At 41.2% G+C, this 20,062-nt stretch overlaps 1 protein-coding gene across 1 annotated transcript; it reads left to right on the forward strand.

The window, feature by feature from the left end:
• The first annotated feature begins 4,028 nt into the window (after window positions 1–4,028).
• Window positions 4,029–19,791, forward strand: LOC140593546 (uncharacterized). The gene is made up of 3 exons (XM_072718472.1): window positions 4,029–4,113; window positions 7,909–8,025; window positions 14,930–19,791. Exons 2-3 carry the CDS (start codon window positions 7,926–7,928, stop codon window positions 18,295–18,297), a joined length of 3,468 nt encoding a protein of 1,155 aa, XP_072574573.1. The 5' UTR covers window positions 4,029–4,113; window positions 7,909–7,925; the 3' UTR covers window positions 18,298–19,791.
• The last annotated feature ends 271 nt before the right edge of the window (window positions 19,792–20,062 follow it).

A 20,062-nucleotide genomic window follows, 5' to 3' on the forward strand; every position in this document is an offset into this window, starting at 1 on the left:
CCGCTAATTCTGCTTTCTCTACGGCCGAATCAAAGCATTCCCTCAGGGAGGGGTCAGCTCCCTGAGCGGAGATTAACTCACCCCGTGAGGTCCTGGACGAGGGGGCGGAGTGAACAACAGCGGAGCGTAACAGGGTGGCTAAGACATACCCTCTTAGATGAACCTTGGCTAGACGTAGAACAGGCTCTATGCAATAACATAGAGATTTCGGATCTACCATTCATTAGCTCAAACATTAAGCGACACGAATGCTTCAAAAGCATCAGTATCAGCTCTTCTCTGACAGCATGGTGGGAGTTTCTAAAAACGACTGAGTCTTCATTAATCCCATGCAAACGTACTCCCATCTGGAACAACCCTGATATACTACTAAACAATAATATGATAAACTTCCCGGATTGGAGTGGTAAAGGTATTAAATACTTGGAACATATATTCGAAGAAATAGACTTTATCCCCTTTGACATATTAGTTAAAAGATATGGGATTAACAAGAATAGATTTTTAGAATATCAACAAGTTAAATCTATAGTAAAAAGGAAATTCAAGTCTAATCAAATCAAATTACAAATACCACCAAGTGTGGCAGAATTCCTTAATCTCAAAACCCCCAAATTACTGTCTAAAATATACAGGACACTTTCCAAAATGGATGGATCAATATCCCTTCCTATTGCAAAATGGGAGGCAGATCTATCAATCAGCTGGGACCACAATTTCTGGTCTAAGACATGTTTAAAAACCTTTGAACTGATCAGAAGTTCCAGTTTACAATTAATACAATACAAAATCCTGCATAGAGTGCACTATACAGGGCATCGGATGTTCAGGATGGGTTTTACGTCTTCTAACACCTGCTCACACTGTCAAGGGGATACACCTGACAATTACATCCATCCATGCTCTTTGGTTCTGTCCACCTGTTCAGATGTTTTGGCGCAGGATTTGTGAGGACTTATCAAAGTGTCTGAAATATACCATTCCAGCCTCTCCTTCAGTCTGCTTGTTGGGCGACCTAGATGGTGTCACTACAGAGATTAACACAACCCACATGGCTTTCACCGCTTTATGCATTGCTAAGAAGACTGTCCTCATGAACTGGAACAATAAAAATAATCTTAATATCAACCAATATAGAGACAGTTTGCTGGACCATATTAGTCTTGATACAGCTTCTGTCGCCATATTAGATCAGACTCTCTGGGCTCCTCTGATCAGCTCCATCACCTAGTGGGGGTGGGGGGTCGCAGGTTTGTCCCACTTTGGTCTTTGTTGTTGGTGTGGGGGGGGGGCATATGGGCTTGGGGCGTCTGGGGGTGGGTTTCTGGGGGGGTTTGGCGTTGGGGCTGTGGTCCTGGCCTAGATGGGGCTTTGGTGGCTCTTGGGTGGCGTCTTTCTGGCGGCTGCATGCAGCGCTGCTGGGGTAGCCTGTGCCGGCGGACGTAGGGTACCGGCCTGGCGGCTGTGCTGCTCCTGGGTGGGTCCGGGGCGGGCTTGGGGTTCTGGGGGCACTCTGCCTCCGGGCTGGGGTTCCAGCTGGGCTGGGGGGGCTTTGGTCCTGGTGGGTGTGTCGCCGGGATGTGGGTTGGCGCATGCACTGGGGCCCGGCCCCGGTGCGGGGGCCTTCGGCGCGTCGGTGGGGCTGGGGGCCTCTTTAGCTGGCGGGGAGGTTTTTTCCATCTGTCCGCAGGTGGTCCCTGCCTTAGGGGTATCCACTCGGCGGGGGGGGGGGGGGATCCAATAGAGGAGGATAATGGACTCAACCTGGGTGTCTATTGTCTTATGTAGTCTGGGAGTTGACTGAATGGTGGGGTGGGTGTAGTTTTTCCTCTGTGGTGGGGTCTGGTTGGCTGCCCCGGGCTCTGTGGTGCCCGGTGGTGCCGCTGCTCTGGGCCCCGGTCTGGATGGGCCTGGACCCCCCGCCCTGGGTGGATTCCGGGGAATGGGGGTGCTTATGGGGGTCAGCGGGGGAGCTGGCTCCAGAGGGGGGGTACTTGCCCCCCCCCAGTCCTTTCCTCCCCATCCCTAAGTGCTTCCCTCCTCCCGCTCCATCACTCCAACACACATGTAGGGCTTTGAGGTGCAGGTGCGTCGCTGGGATGCAGGGGTGGTCTTCTTGTCCCCATGCCAGAGGAAAAAAGGGATCCATCTCCGAGGTCTGGTGGCGGATTGCCCCTCTGGGGGCGGTGGTGCCTAGATCTCGGAGTATAGAGTATATATGGGGAGTGTGAGTGTGTGTACGGCGTTCATTTCTGTGTGTCTCCATGTTGGGCGAATGGGTGAATATTTGTTTATGTGTGCATGAGGGTGGGAACGTATGCTTGTGTATGTGTACGCCTGTTTGTCTATACGTATGTGTCAGGTTGGGTCTTAGACTCCACCTGAAATAACATCTCAGGCTCTATTCCCCCCCGCCACACTCCCTGCTGGTGGATGAGGCCCCCGGCCGCCGATGCGTTGGTGGTTCTCGATGTCCGGGGCTGGATGCTCTGGTGTGTGCTGGCTCACTCTCGGCGGTTGCCTGCCGGGGCCTGGCCCTTCCGGCTCTGTCGGGGCCCTGGCTGGGGGGTGGGGGGGCCCTTGGATCTCTGGGCCCGGGGTCCGGTCTGCCCTGGTGTGGCCGGCCGCTGGCGGGGCCTGCGTGCTCGCTGCCACGGCCCCATGGGGCTCCTGCGATGTGGCTGCCGGATGGCCCCCCTCCGGAGCGCTCCTCTGCCCTTTTCTCGGTGGGGGCTGCAATTGTCCCTGCGGTGGTCCTCCTGGGGTTCCCATGCCCTGGGGGGCCTCTGGATATCTGGGGCCCGGGTCTCCTCCGTGTCGACTTCATGTCCTGGGTGGGCGGGGCTGTGGCTCCCCACACACACTACTAGACAATTACATGGAGAAACCTTAGGAACACCAGCGCGCTGACACACAGGTGTACACACAGGTGCTCACGGACACATGCTCACGGACACACACTGTCTTGATCGGCTGTTGCTTCTGGGCATGTGTTGTAATGCGGGTTGTGTGTGCTGTTCAACAACATTTAACGTTTGATGGTCGTTGTGATTAGTACAGATGTTGTATGTTGTCTTTCTCTTTTCAACAGACATGGAAGCAGATTATCTGTTTTGTTTTTTTCTTTTCTCTCCTCTCTCTCTCCCTCTCTCTCTTTCCCCCTTCTTCTCCTTTGTTTCCCCCCTTCTTTCTCCCTCGCCTTCTCTTGAGGAAGTAAATAAAAAAATAAAAATAAAAATAAATAAATAAATAAATAAAACGAAAATAAATAAATAAATACAAATAAAGTAGTCCTCCGCAGAGGGGGGGTGGTGGAGGGAGTAAAAAAAAAAAATTGTAAATGTAAATATAAATATAAATGTTAAATGTAAATGTTAAATATAAATGTTAACTTATATCTAAATGTTAAATGTAAATGTTAAATGTTAAATATAAATGTTAAATGTAGACTCTAAATGTTGAGAACATATGCAAATTCGCCACGGTCATCTGCATAGAAATGGGCGGTAACGACGAAATTAGCCCGCTAAATGGTTGCAGGTTAGGGGCGAATTCGGCTCACTTAGATGCTATAGAACGTGCCGTTTTGGCAGGTGTTCGCGCTGCATTACATGGCGTTGCTTCACAGCCGGGAGCAACATCATCTGCACTTTCCACTGTAACATCGGTAAATTATGAATGTTTAATGGGGCGAGAAGGGGATCAGTAGTATCGTATAAATTGGCCTTAAATATTTCCCGCCATGCTTTAGCTGATGGCGGCAGTTCGTAAGATGCTGCTGCTGAACATTTTGTTCGGAAATGGCAAGAAATCGCTTGCAAAACGGCAGGTCCAATCACGAGGACGGTAATCCATTGAGATTATCGTCACTGCTACGCGTCGCTCGTTCGCATGTTGGTAAATACTGACGCGCGAACGTAGGATATGTATCTCGTTGTAACGTTAAACAGGACAAATTTTATTACCTCACGCTGGCAGCTATACGAACCGCACCCATACATTTCCGTTTCCAGCACTGTCAAAACGAAAGTATAAAAGTGAAAGTATTCTGTTACATAAAGCACGTATTGTTCTGATACCATTTCAGTTGGAGTCCAAGGCCTATTAATGCAGGTTAGTCAACAGTTTATCATTTTGTTTAACTTAAACTGTAAATGTACTCTGACTAATACAGTTTTTAATATCAGCATATTAAACTTTAATTTACCTTTAAGATAAAAAATGAGGGTATAATATGCTGTGGAAATGGTGAGTGACAATAGGCCTACGTTATATGAGTTACACCTTAAAAATTACAAAGTCGGTTTATACTTATACAATATATCAGCTAGAGTAGGTTAGCTATATGCATTATGTATATAATGCTTTCTATAAAACAGAAAAGCACGATGTCTCTATTGCTGCACTGTTCTTTCACACCTCCAGGATTCCGAATGCAGTTGCACTCTTGATTCTTTGTGAGCAGTTATCAAGTTTAAAAATAAAGGCAAAGAATATGACAGTCTTACATCCGGTTAGTTCGCATTCATATCCAAAGTAAATAACTAAAATCGAGAAAAAAAAACTAATCGAGAGACGCCTGACAGTGGATATAGTAGAACGTTTGCGGGTGTATTGCTTTTTATTATCAAGTGTCGTGATTTTATATTTACATTATAATTTGCTGCAGAGTTCTGTGTGTATATTACAGGCCGGTGGTCCCGGTTCAAAATGCGAACGCAAGTCGGCGCGCACTGTAATGGCAAGGGTTATAAAAATGGTGAGACCGCTAAAACAGTTTGTAAATTCATCTGTTTTCAGATTTATTATTAAGCTGAAATTGATGTATGTTTGCTGTCATAGGATTTACAGATAATCTAAAAACGAGCCAGGCCTCAATCAGTTTTTACTGTGAAAATGAGACTCTAAAAATAAGTTAAATATTCCTTGACGACCTGTTCACTTATTTTAATTATTGTTTTTTTTCGGTTTACAAAAATGTTGTTAATGATCAAGGAAACCTCATCAATAGTTGTTGGCCATCAAGCTTATTGCAAAGCCATAGACATGCAACGCAATGCTCGAAGAATGTAACACCTCAGGTATCCAATGATTTTCAGTCACATTTTTATAGTGATGTTGCTTATATCGAAAATTGTTATGAAATTATACTTGTACTGAGAATGGAGTTATGAGGAAATAAACTGCCTCAAGCTAGATCTGTGGTTGCAGGGCGGGGACTTATAACTAGAGTTGTGACGTTCGCGAACGAACCGATTCTTTTGAACGGCTCATAAACATGAACGATGGGAGCCGAGTCGCGGCTGGAGGGGAGCCGTTCTTTCTGTCGTTCTTTTTTTCCTATGCGTGTTTCACACAGATGCACACAAATTAGCTCCTCCGCGAGACAGAACAGTTATAGGGGGAGGGGCGCACCCAGCGCAGGGGTGCTACTGCCTAACAGCATGATGATAGTTGTGCACGCATCCTTCACTTCCACATTGTGTGGAAGTGTTTGTAGTAAAAGCTGTTTTACACAGAAATTCATTGCAGCCGGCTTTGTTTTTGATGTTTATTTGTGAGTAGGTATTGTATGAATAACATAAGTCAACGTAGCTTTACACATACACACACTTTGTACTAAAGGTAAATCCAAAATAGTGATGTCACTGTCTAAGCAGAGGGATGTTGTGCAACCATATGGAATATAGTCCACACATGACAAATGAGGTAATAATCAATATTTCAGAATAATTCAAACTCAGATATTGGTGTGTGATATCTGAGTTTTAATTATTTGACTACAAATCTCACCTCATCATTCCTCCCAGTGATTATTTCCAGGATAAACTGAGATGCCCCCAAGCTGGCTTCTTAAAACTGACTAAATATTTAAAAAGAGCCAAAAGAGCCGTTCTTTTGAACGGCTCTTTGAAAGGAACGGATCGCCAAGATCCGGATCCCCTCAAAGAGCCATAAATCCCATCACTACTTATAACTACAGGAAACAGCATTTATATTCTGCTTAGCAACCAGAGAGGTGTGGAGATGTAGAGATTTCCGGCCCCACAGTGGAGAGCCCCCTAGTGGTGGTCGTCGCTCAGTGTTCTGCAGCCAGATCCTCTTGCTCTCAGACGTACTGAGTGGCAAAACACACTGCAACATGGGTTATTTTCCTAACCAAATGATTATCTGCTTAAATTGAAAGCAGCTGGATTCGACAGGGATCCATAGAACTTCCTAAAGGACCAGTGGACCATGGACATTGATATGTGGCCAGGAATCAGGTTTCCTGACAACATACTTTGAAGAAACTTTTAAAGTTATCTGTATAACTGTATAAACTTACTTTGTGGAGTAGCCCCTGTAACAGCCAATAAGGTAATAACTACCCTTAATATAATAACTGGCAATAACGTAATAATTTTGCCTTTGGTTCAGCCAATCAAATGGATGATATTTTGTAATAAATCTATTATTAAATGTTTTCTCACTTAAAGAACCTTTTTTCGGAACCAGGAACTTTGTCGTGTCCCCTCACAGGAACTTGGTCTGACTGTAGTTCCTCGGAAAAACCCTACCTACTTCTTGTTTGAGCACAAACTATTTGGGAGGTGCTTGCAAGAACCTGATTGGTTGACCACAAGCACAAGCTCTCATTTAGAAGTTACGTGGAAGTTCCAGCGCGGTTGGTCAACTTTAGCCTGTGCCATCTGAATCTGCCAATCACATTTATTTCATTTGTCCTATCAGATATTATTCTACTGAGTGTTGGAAGTCGCCTGTGAAAGTGGAGGAGGGATCTTACCTTTTTCTTATTAAAGCTCCTTGTTAAAATGTATATTTCGTTGCTCCAGGGTGCGGCCCCCGTCTCCCCCATCAGGATGGGGTAACATGGTCATTATTGTTGATCCTCATAGGTGATTCTGTGAACCGCACTTAGTCTGGCCTCTCACCTAGGACCAATTTGCCTTGGGAGACCATACCAGGGGCAGTTGCCCCCTACAACATAGTTCCTAGTATCACAGAGGTCCAGGGTGCACTGCCTTCTCTTGACGGGGGATGAGTTGATACCTCAGGTGGAGGAGTTTGAGTGGCTCACTTCACAAGTGAGGGAAATAGGGAGCAGGAGATTGACAAATGGATCGGTGTAGTGTCGGCAGTAATGCAGTGTCGCCAGTAATGCAGTGTTGCCAGTAATGCAGTGTCGGCAGTAACGCGGACGCTGTACAGTTCTGTGGTGCTCTCGATAGTGACCGAAAGAATGAGATCACAGATACTAGTGGCAGAAATGAGTTTTCTCCGCAGGGTGTCTGGGCTCAGCCTTAGATAGCGTGAGGAGCACAGACATTCAGAAGGGGCTCAAAGTAGAGCCACTGCTCCTCCACATCGAAAGGAGCCAGTTGAGCTGGTTGGGCATCTATCTAGGATATACCTCCTGGACAGTTCCCTGGGAAGGTATTTTGGGCATATCCAACCAAGAGGAGGCCCTGGGGCAGACCCAGGACATACTGGAGAGGACTGTATATCTGGGAATGCCTTGGTAGTCCCCCGGAGGAGCTGGAGGTGGTGTCTGGTGAGGTCTGGGCATCCCTGCTTAAACTGTTGCCCCCACAACCTGAGACTGGATAAGCGGCGGAAAATGGTTGGATGGATGGATAGAGGATGATGATGATGATGATGATGATGATGGGTGCGGCACGGTGGTGCAGTGGTTAGCACTGTTGCACACACCTCTGGGACCTGGGTTCAAGCTGTTATTAATACAATTTTTTAAATGTTTTTTTTTTTTTCCTAAATGTTGCTCGTATGTCTCCAAAGCTCAATTCAGAATTATTCTTTTTAAATTAAAATAATTTAGTATTTTATGTAATTTGTGACATTCACACAATTATGAATTAATCATAGCATATACACCTGCATTTTTAGATTTTAGAACTCAAATCATGGAAGCTGACTCACAGACGCCCCTGGAGGTGGCAGCCCTTGGAAGACCCTTCCAGCTGGGGATGCTGTATGATTGCCATAAAGATTGTCTCATTACAGGTAAGTCGCTAAATCAAACAGCTGTTTCTGGTTCATTACCAGATTCCATAGAGGTGCAACTCTAGGGTGGAGTTTTCAATGAGAGACCACATGTTTTTGAGAGTACATGAGTGTACATGATACCCTGCCTTTGAGGGTAGCTCAGCTCCTGTAGCTCAACAAGTAGAGCATTGAACTAACAATACACAGTATAATTTGAAATCCCAGAAAACACACATGAACTGCAAATATGATGGTAATTTTTTTTACATCAAGCAATACTGATATTTATCACAATACAATTCACGTCAGTATTTCATTACTTCAGTGTTCGATTTTTGCTTAAGATTGTCTTAGAATTGCCTTTAAACAGATTCCCAACATGGAAAAAGACAAAATAATTAAAAGACTGCAAACTGGAATTTAATTTTAATATATCATAGAAAAACAAACTTTTTTATCGTAGGGTGTAACACTATAAAACACCAACAGAATTTTTGTTTCTAGGTTTTTTTCAAATATCAATATGTATCACAATATTCTAAAATTAATATGTGGGACACAGTAAAATATGGCATGTGGTTTTGAGTTTTCCTGATTGTGACAATGAAATTGTTTTACTAACAGTTATAGAGAATGGTATTATGATAAATTATGCCAACCACAGGCTCATAACTTGATGGAATTTGTGTAAAAATAATACACTACAACTATTAGTTGTGCAAGAAAACAAGTACACTACAACTATTAGTTGTGCAAGAAAACAAGTGTTTAGGCTATATATCAATGCTCACAATATTCAAGTTGATGAGGATATGAATGTTCATAATCAAGATACAATATTTTATTGATATATCACCTATCCCAAATTTCAAACCTCAACTATAAATTGCTTTGGATAAAAATGTCACATAAATGAGTTCATGTAAATGTACAACTTAGAAGATGTAGCAAGTTGGTCATAATTTCATACATGAACAAAAAAACCAAACGGATTATCCTTACTTTAAAGACAGGGATCAAGCAATATCACTTGTGAGCTGTGTTTATTAAAACTACTTATGGCAAATGCATGGATTGGCACCATAGGCTTTATGACTGGGGTGACACAGTGGTTAGCACTGTTACCTCCTACTTCCTGGAGTTGGGTTCAAGTCTCTGCCTGGGCTCTATGTGTGGAGTTTGCATGTTCTCCCCATATCGTTATGGGGTTTTTACTCCTATTTTATTTCTTACCTTTTTTCTTCTATTTTTGCACAGCCAAATACATTTCACTGTATGGTGTACTGTATGCGACGAATAAACCTCTTGAATCTTGAATCTTGCCTGGGTTCTCTGGTTCCCCCACCCCCTAGTCTAAAACATGCTGAGGGTAATTGGAGTTACCACATTGTCCATAGGTGTGCATGGTGTGTGAGTGTGCCCTGCAATGGGTTGGTGCCCCCTTGTGGATGGTTTCTTGCCTTGTGCCTATTGGCTCTGGACCCCTGGTGATCCTGAATAGAGTAAGTGGTTTCTGAAAATGAATCCATGACTTTGTTAAATAACCTAGCTGCCAAATGCAGGAGAATTAGGTCAGAACACATGGATCCACAGTCCAGAGACTGTAGCAGGCAGCTATCTGAGCCCAGCTGTTCATCTGTTACCCACAGGGCCAAGGAATCAAAACAGAGTACTGTTAATCAATGCGATATGAATACTCGCAGTCAGCATTAGAACAACGCATGGATCAGATAAGAGGCTGATCACATGAAATGCAAATGTAAACAATAGGGATGGGTATCGTTAAGGTTTTAACGCAAGGACGTAGATTTGCTCTGGACATTGGTGGGGACCTATGACTCCACTTTTTCTGAGTCTTAGTGTGCAAATCTCGAATCAAATCATTAATGTTTGCCAAGTCAGTGAATGCATTTTAAAAACTATTTGTGCGAAGTGGATTGTCTATTGGTGAACTGTGATTCTAGCCATGGCAATATTAGTATGTAGCATATCAATTTCTTTCACAAGACTGATTTCTGACAAATAGTCGTCATTAGATTAGGAGAACTGACAGGGATCATATTTATACTTTTACATTTAGCTGTTTAATCTGCTGTTAGTTTTAAGTCCGTATTCACAGACTATAGCCTGCCCTGCTATAATGAATGTGCGTCAAAGCGGTAAAAAAAAAAAAACCCACTAGCATTAACGTTAACTGTTGTCGTTACTTTGATGGACTTTGATGGATTCACTAGCGAACTTGAAGTGACTTACACTTTTCTTTGAAAAAAAGCTCCTTATGTCCAGCTTCTTTGTTTTTTTGCTGCCGCCATCCTCACATGTGTCACCCAACACACCTTCTTGCACGGGGAAAAAAATCCACTGCATTTGGCGCTGCTTGTATCTGAATGCAGCCACAGCCTCTCACATGATAACAGGGAAATGCACAGCCAATCAAAATGTTCATATGTGTTTTGGGGGCGGGAGGACTCAAGGAGAGAACATGATTTATCCCTTTCTGCGTGTCTAGGTTAATGTTGACAGCACGATTGTTTTTTGTTTTTTTTAAGTGGATTAAATTATTGGTGGGGACATTTCAATGGTCGGAGGATATTGGTGGGGACACATCCCCTCCGTCCACCCTAAATCTATGCCCCTGTTTTAACGGTATTACTACTTCTATCGATACCACTTATCGATTCGGTACTTTAACGGTACTCTTATCGGTACTTTTTGTTGTGTTTTTTAATTAAAAACCAAAACAAATTGAGAACAGAAATAACAACACTTTATTTTTTAAATATAAAATAATTATCTATAGCTTAGCAAACACCAATGTTTGAGCAAATATCTATTACACAAACAAAACCAATGATTGTAAAACAAGTAAATAAACACAATTTTCTTGTAAATGAATATACAATGATTTAAAGGAACATAGTTGGAGCATGCAGGTAGGCTGCAAGAGAACTAGCAGCTTTTAACCATTCTTCTAGAGAAAAATCAACATCAAAAAAGTTGCAAAATGCAGCTTATCAATCATCTGTGGCTAATGTTTATGTTTTACCATGAACACATTCACATAAATTAGTTAATTGTGTTTGGGATTAAAAGTAATACAGGTTTGGAACCTATTGCAATGTACGCTAAATTGAATGTATTTAATCACTACAAATTAATTTTTAGGTAAACTCTGCTTTATAATTTCTTAGTTTATTATTATTTATCTATTTGTAAAAGCAGTACTATAAAGGCATTTTAATGTTTAATATTTATTTAGGCTACTACATAAAAAATACTCTAAATATTTAGCCTTTATGTAGGCTATATGTAACTGAATGTGTGTTTTTTAAATTATTAACATTATAATACTGATTTAGAGAGACCTTATGTGTTTATGTCGTTATTTTCACATAGCATACATACCTGAGGAGGCGGACGCTGAAGTAGAAGCTAGGCAGTCGAAAACTTCGCATTTCTCTATCTGCACATAATGCACTTTGACTAGATGTTTTGATAAATTGCTTGTGTTTCCGCCTTTACAAGCAAAAATCTTGTTGAAACGACCATTGTCCGTGTTCACACGGGTGAAGTGTAGCCATACTTTGGATCGTTTGGCTCTCTCCGCCATCGTCACTTCATAAGCGCGAGCTCTGTGTACTGCGGAACAGCTAGACTACATTTCGTGCGTGAGATTGCAAATAACGGCACTGCAGGCGAATAGCGAATATTATCGCAAATTATAAGGCTGGCCAGGTAAAATATGCTAGGTAATGTTTATTTAACAATAATAAATAGGATTTTTTTTTTATTATTTCTCCAGTACCGACAGCAAAACCGTTAACGTCAGAGCTTATCGATACTTCGGTCTTTTATAATTAGGCACCCGGACCGATTAAGTACCGGGTTTCGGTACCCATCCCTAGTAAGCAATCAGCACTGACTGATTAGCTCAACAAAGTCAGGATCCATCCTCCACTGAGCACCTTTGGAACTAGAAACTCAGGTACTGAGGGTGTTTATCAGTGTAAGGTAATGTAGTTATTCCATAAACATTCTATATGAGAAGTTCTCCTGGCATTTTGCTGAGTTTGTAGTTATTGTCATTGATAAAATGTTGATTCTAATAATGTAAAAACTGCAGGCAAAGCATGTATTGTTTTCCATTAAGTAAGCTTTACATCCCTGTGTGTATAAGCAGGAGTACTGGTGAGTTACGTAATACCAAATACTAGGGCTGGGCGGTATGGACAAAAAAATCACGATATATTTTGGCCGAATGACAATATATACCTACATTTTGATGAAGTGTGGAAAAAATTCAGTTGTAAGTCAAAGCAATACAAGATGTCACAAAAACACTTTAACAAAATAAAGGTTGTACACAACAAATGAATTTATAATTAACTTACAGGCCTACAGTATCTGAAAGTGCTTTCAACAATGTAATGCAATTAGGCTACAGGTTAAGAACACAATACAAATCTAAACAAAATACTTGAATGTGTAGGAATATTTAGCTAAGGTAAATTTTAATATCTCCACCAATATGTTTTGAGATTAATTACATTTTAATTAATTATTATTTAATGATGATTATTAATAATTGCTATGCTGAATGGTTGGTTCCGCCAAACTCAATTGTGGAATCTCCGTGAGTCTTAAATGGGATTCACTAATTACCAGTATCGCTTAGTAACCTGGGTTAGAGGTGGTCTTATCTAAGCATTTCATCCTAGCCTATTTTGGTAAGTACTTCCCTACCATGTGCTATTGACTAAGTTAAAATTAATTTCATATGGTAACCTTCAATACTTGCACTAACACTTAAAAAACAATATTTCAGTGCTCTTCTTTTCATATACAAGTTCAGCTACACACAGACCACAAACAATCCAACCCGTTAACAGCCAACCGTTAAATGTATTAATTTATTAATGAACAAGGGTCCATCTGCAATTCATATAACTATCTGACTGTCCAATGTTAAGTTTATACTAGGGCTGTCAAAATTAAGGGGTTAACGCGGATTAATCCATCATTAATCTGATTAAAATTTTTAATGCAATTAACCCATCTGCAGCGCAGAATGACTCAAAATCCCTGAAATGTCTCTGTCAACCCATTTCAGGCAGTTTTGATACGTTCCATTTGCCCTGGGAACTCGTATTCCGAGTCGGATTCCGAGTTTTGAAGCCGGAAGTGACGGCATGCGCACTCCCATTTCTCAGAGATCCGAGAAATATAAATGATCCCAAGTTCAGAATCCAAGATGGCTGCGCATTTTATCAACAGAAGGGAAAGTTGTAGTTTTATACTGTTTAAGCACTACTTCTCATTTGTGGCTCATTAAATCGGTCACGCACACTATACCGTCCAACTGGATTTCATGATTAGTCTGATTATTTGTTGGATTTACGGTAGTTCGGGCTAATTGTAAGTGAACGAAGATAAAGACCATTTAAACTGAGGTACCGGCTAAGCAAAAAATCTTGCTTTTTGATATGGGTCCATGGTATTGCACTTCTGTGGCAGATGAAATGCATCCGACTCGTGTTCAAGGTGTTCAATAAATATAAGTGCATATATATTCCCTTTTTTCTTGAGTCTGTTTGCTCATGCAAAATGAAATGCGATTAATATAGATTAAAAATGAATGATATTTAATCGTGATTAATCAAAATTAATCCACAGCAACCCTATGATTTATCTGATTAAAAATTTTAATCGTTTGACAGCACTAGTTTATACTAATTTCATAAACTGCTTGTGCAGCGCGGTTGACCCCATCACAGCATGTGTGCATGTGAGTGGGGGTGCAGTTAACCCTGTCACAGCATGCTTGCACGCGAGTGGGGGCGCAGTTAACCCCATCACAGCATGTGTTCACGGTTGACCCCGTCACAGCATGCATGCAAGAGAGTGGGGGCGCGGTTGCTAGCAGAGCAGAGCAGTGGAGCCTGCAGCAGACAGTGAGGGAAAAGAAAAAAGACTTGAAATGGAACTTTTGAAACTTTAAAACTTCGTTTGACTCGATATAAAAGATCCATATCGTGCTCTATTTGTATCTCGGTATGTTTTAAAATCTTGATTCACCGCCTAGCCCTACCCAATACAGAGTTACTTAGAATTACCTAACATTAAATACTGAATATGTTGCACCACAATTAAAGCTACAGTAGAATTGCATTTACAAAAGTTATAAATGCTAATTATACACATTCCAACAATGCATACAAGCTTGTTTCTGTACAGTTTATCATTGATACCACAGAAGTTACCCAGGAAAAAGTATATTCCTACTTTAAAGTTGTTTGTAAATGAAAAGATTATTTATCTATGAGAGTATTCCATGAAGCAAAAATAAAGGGAAAAAGAAAAAAAAAATAAAAGGAAAGTCTGTCTTATTTCAAAAAGTCTGGCTCATGTTGGCTATGGGAATTGAACCAGGAACTTTAGCAGTCTGTGGTGACAGCAGGAACCACTGTACCACTATGTCACTGTACTGGGCACTTGTAATATTTACATAACTTCCACATTTATTCTGTCTGCAATTCTTTGTCAAGCCAACTCCCTGTCTTTATAGCCACAGTATTGCCTTTTTAGTGATTACGTCTTTGTGTTCTTCATACACAAAGTGAAACTATGCAAGTCTGTCTTGTATGAGCCTTGATTAATTAAAGCTGAACTGCGTTACTGGAACAACATGCCACTATTTTGAGATGGCGCTAGTTTGAGTCTGACTTTCTTTAGCTACTTTCATGGAATACACCCCAGAGAAACAAAGAATCCTTGTTTATGGGCTTTATTTGCTTCATCAAATAATACAGAAAGTAATTGTGGAAAAAAAGAATTTAGCTTAATTTAATAAAAAACCTATTCCTGGCTCAGTTACTGAAATACATTTTATTTAAACCACTAACATGATTATTTTCCTATGCAGGAATTACAATGTGGGATCTTGAAGACCTTAAAAAAAACTCGGATGAAAGAATTCAGCACAACACAGAATTCGATGTCATTGCATCTGATTCTGTAGAAGATAAGGCATGGGCTTTGGATGTTGATGCTTCACTAAAAGCAAGTTTCTTAGGGGGACTGGTTGAGGTAGGTGGATCTGCCAAATATCTTAAGGACACAAAGGCTTCAAAAAAACAGGCACGTGTCACCCTGACGTATAAAACAACTACGAAGTTCAAGCAGCTGTCTATGAGTCACCTTGGACGGGGAAATGTTAAACACCCATATGTATTTGAGAAGGGAATAGCCACACACGTGGTAACAGCAGTGCTGTACGGTGCTCAGGCATTTTTTGTTTTTGATCGAGAAGTGTCAGAAAGTGAGGACCAGCAAAACATTGAGGGGAACCTGCAAGTGATGATAAAGAAAATACCAAAATTGTCAGTTGAGGGGGAGGCTTCCTTAAAGATGACAGACTCTGACAAAGCTACTGTTGATAAGTTGTCTTGTAAATTCTATGGGGACTTTGCCCTGAAACAGAACCCTGTTTCCTTCCATGATGCTGTAGACGCATACAAAACTCTTCCAACTCTGCTGGGTGAAAAGGGGGAAAACGCTGTGCCAGTCAGGGTGTGGTTACTCCCCCTGGAAATCTTAGATTCTTCTGCTGCCAGAATAGTGCGTCAGATCAGTGTCAGATTAATAAATCAATCACAGAGCGTGATAGAGGACTTCAATGAAATAGAAATGCAATGCAATGATATTACAAAGAGAAAGGTTATTTCATACTTTCCCGAAATTGGTCGAAAGATAAAATCCTTCAAGGATATGTGCTTGGAGTACAAATCAGTGTTTCAGAGATCTTTGTCAAGCATTTTACCATCAATTCGTGAAGGTGGAACAGAGGAATGTGTGCTTGCAAACATCCTAACAAAGAAGAAACAGTCTCCTTTGAATAGCAATAAACTTAAGGAATGGCTGGACTGCAAAGAGCAAGAAATCAACCTGCTCCAAGTGTACACTGATATGATGGAAGACACAAAAATTCTGGCATCAAAGAGCGAGCTTCAAAGTGAAATCTTAAAAAATAGAGATAAGAATGTAGTGTGCTTTGCATTCACATCACTGGGTGAGGAGGAGCCGTATCTGTCCTGCTTGCGGAGTCACTTAAAGGCTCTTTCAACTGCAAAGCTAACAGAACCAACAGAGGAAGATGGGAAGGATGTTGAGCCGTGTGAGTTTTACTTCTCAGATTCTGTGTCAGAAAAAATGAACAAACAAGTATTCCTCTTCATAGATTTTGCAAAAGCAAACAAGGAGAATAAGAAAACACACTTTATATCAGCATCCATAGCTAATGATAAACACAAAGGGGCAAGTATTTACCTTTACAAAGATGGGATTAACAAAAATTACCATTTTGAGCCTCCGTCAAAGCCAGAAAGACCAAATGCATCTGATGTCACTCATGACAGTGTGACAATAAAGCTGAGTCACCCCCAGTATGGATCCAGTGAAATCACACATTACCTGGTTGAGTACTGTGCTAATGAGTCAGATGGTTGGCAATTTATTAAAGTATCCAAATCCAACCTAGAATGTACTGTGTCTGGGCTGCTTCCCCATACAGACTACAGGTTCAGATACAAGGCAGTGTGTCCAGCAGGTGTCAGTCTAACCAGTGATGAAAGCGACAGCATTAAAACTTTGCCCACAAGTCCTCCTGGGAAGCCAAGACAAACATATGTAGGCTCAGAGGAGATTACAGTTACTTGGACAAAACCTGTTATAGTTGGGAATGGGGTCAGCATTGAAAATTATGTTGTTGAGTACAGAAATAAAGAAAATGAAAATAAGTCAGACTGGAAAAAAAAGACTGGTAAAGGTGAAGTCTATAAAATTACTGAGTTACAGCCAGATACAACATATGATGTTAGAATTACATGCAATTGTGGTGAATCTGGTCAAAGCAAAGAAAGTCTGACAGTCTCTGTTTCAACATTGTCAGAGACACTAGCTGAACAGATAAAACAAAAGAGTGAATGTCTCAGCAAAGGGGTCCCCTCTGTGTACAAGGTTCCCCTGCAGGAGATACACACAAACTTAGATGGATGCAAGAGATTTGCTTTTGGCAAAGAGAACATCAGGGAACATCGAACCATTATGGTCATTGGGGCAACTGGAGCAGGAAAATCAACCTTAATAAACGGAATGATCAACTATATTTTGGGTGTTAAGTGGGAAGACGATTTCCGATTCAAATTAGTTGATGAGGGGACTTCAAAATCACAAGCAGAGAGTCAAACATCCCTTATCACTGCCTATGAAATTTACTATCAAGATGGATATACAATAAGCTACTCCATCACTATCATTGACACCCCAGGTTTTGGTGACACAAGAGGAATAGAGAGAGACAGAGCAATCACTGAACAGATCCGGACATTTTTCACCTCTGACAACGGCATCAGCACTATAGATGCAGTCTGCTTCGTAACTCAGGCCTCACTGGCACGACTAACACATGCACAGAAATATGTGTTTGACTCCATACTTTCCATTTTTGGTAAAGACATAGCAGACAATATCCAGATGCTTGTGACGTTTGCAGATGGACAGAAGCCCCCAGTTCTAGAGGCCATCAACGTGTCTGGTGTACCATGTCCGAGAACAGAAAATGGGATTCCTGTTCACTTCAAATTCAACAATTCAGCACTGTTTGCAGACAATTCTCATTCAGTCAATGTGAAAAATAGTGATGATGGAAATGAGGAAGATGGTGATGACAACTTTGACAAGATGTTCTGGAGAATGGGTGTGAAGACCATGAAGAAGTTTTTTGGTGCCTTAACAAGTATGGAAGCCAAGAGCTTGAGGCTAACTAGGGAAGTCCTCAAAGAACGCAAAGAGCTGGAAACTGCAGTCACAGGTCTGCGACCACAGATCCGAGCTGGTTTGGCCAAACTGGGTGAAATCAAAAGGACCCGACAAATAATTCACAAAGCCACTGGTGTCAAACTGACAGCTCAGGAAATAAGACAAGAGGAGGAAATTGAACATCTTCAAAAAGGAGTACTGGATCTAATTGAAACATCGCAAAGGTGTTTAACTCGACTAAATGAAATCGCTTTAAAGCCCAACCCACTTTCTATACCAGAATACATTGATCTGCTGATTGAAAATGAAATGGCAGAAGCTAAAGCTGGATTCCTGCAGCGAATTCAATCATTTGAAGCAGAATCATGTGATAAATTGATTTCATCGATTAATTCAAATTTCTGGTTTAGAACGATGTGTGAAGTGAAAATCGCAATTCACTTTAAACTATCTAATTATGATGGAGCCCATTAAGTTACCAAGATACAGTGGAAACCGCTTATAGTGATCACATCTGTCTGGGTGACACTGATCAGTATAAGCCAGGGGTGGGCAATTATTTTTCCCAGGGGGCCAAATGAGACACGGACTGTTCTGGAGGGCCAAGCCTGACCAACAGCCTGAATTAAATTCTGCTCGACATGAATTTGATCTCTTTATAAAAAGCCGCACATTGTAAGGTTTTTATAAGCTGCTGCTGTAAGAGTAGGTGTCACAATTGGCAATGAAAACATGGAGCAGAGATAATAAAAACGCGAATATTTTATCACTATTTAATCAACATTCAAAAAAACGATCTTGAAAATGTGCATGTTTTTGCAGTATTTCAAGGACTACCATTAAATTAACTTTAAATTAAAAAGTAACACGCCCTATTGCTGTTTTGTTTGTTAAGCGTGTTTAGTGTCATAATGGCGAGTCAAATTGTAATCCTTAAACACAGCGATCTGTACTCCACAAAGCACACAGCCTTACCTTTGACTTAAGGAGATAAATACTTAGATGTCTTGTTGAAAACTCTACATTCTGTATCAGTCTTTCTTTTTGTAACGTTGTTGAGGACTAACAGCTAGCTCACGTCTGTCCTAAACATCTGCTCGCCAACATGATAACAGTTAACAGATAAGTTAGGGAAGGCTGTCAATGAGTAACTCCACAATACAACAATTTGACCAGCAGGTGCCGCTACCGTGCACCGTGCAGTGAGGCTTGGAGTAATGAACTGTTTTCTGACATTTGGAAAGGAAGCTTCATTGCTTCAGAAAGCTTTGTTTCGACATCGCTACTTATGGGTGTCGCAATACGCATCTCATTAATATTGTAGGCATACTATTAATCTGCTTATGAAATTGTGGGCGTAAGTAAGCTTCTGTATAGTACCGAAAATCTGGCGTCGGCCCAAATATTGCACTCCCCATATAAAGCCCTGATGATTATTCCGCATGCGCCACATGATGGCGAGTGCATCGCGATGTTATACCGTGCAGCCCTAACAAATACAAGTGTGCGTGTCAGTTCATTACCGTAATCCACACCCATCGACGCCCCAAATCTTACCATATAAGGTGGTGCTGCCACACGTCCTCAGGATCTGCCAAATGTCAAAAGCAAAAAAAGGAAAAAAAAAAAACTTATAAGAAGCGTAACCTTTATCTACGGAGCCTGGAAGGGACGTGTAAAAATTGTAAGTTCAAGAATAAAAACATGGATTTTCATTATTTACATATGCACTATGCTTGGTCCTGAGAATGTGTAAGATCCATTCGTTTTTACGGACAGATGGGTCCTTACTAAAACATCGATAAATACTGGATTTTCCCTCTATGAACAGGTTACGAACAAATTCGTTCTGCCCACATTTCAGGAATGAGACCCAACGAGTTTCAAACTTTGCAATCATGAATGAAGCTGTTGTACAATAAACAAGTTTTTCTATGAAAGCAGATATTAGCAATTACAGTAATTAATCACAAGAATGTGAAATAAAAATGTTACTTTGTCAAATTAATTTATATGTATGTTGATTTATAATGAAAAGGAAAGAAATATGATCTTTCTGTTTTTGCGGTTTAATGTTTTTTTTTTTATATACATGCAGGGGCGTTGCTAGAGATTTTGGGCCCCATGAAAGCATATCATATTAGGCCCCCCAGTCCAAACCAATCCAGTTATTTTCCTAATTTTTTAGGGCCCCTGTCGCTCAGGGGCCCTTGGAATCGTGATAGCTTTCCTCCCCCTT

Source organism: Paramormyrops kingsleyae, chromosome 12 (genome assembly GCF_048594095.1).
Source record: "Paramormyrops kingsleyae isolate MSU_618 chromosome 12, PKINGS_0.4, whole genome shotgun sequence".
NCBI lineage: Eukaryota > Metazoa > Chordata > Actinopteri > Osteoglossiformes > Mormyridae > Paramormyrops > Paramormyrops kingsleyae.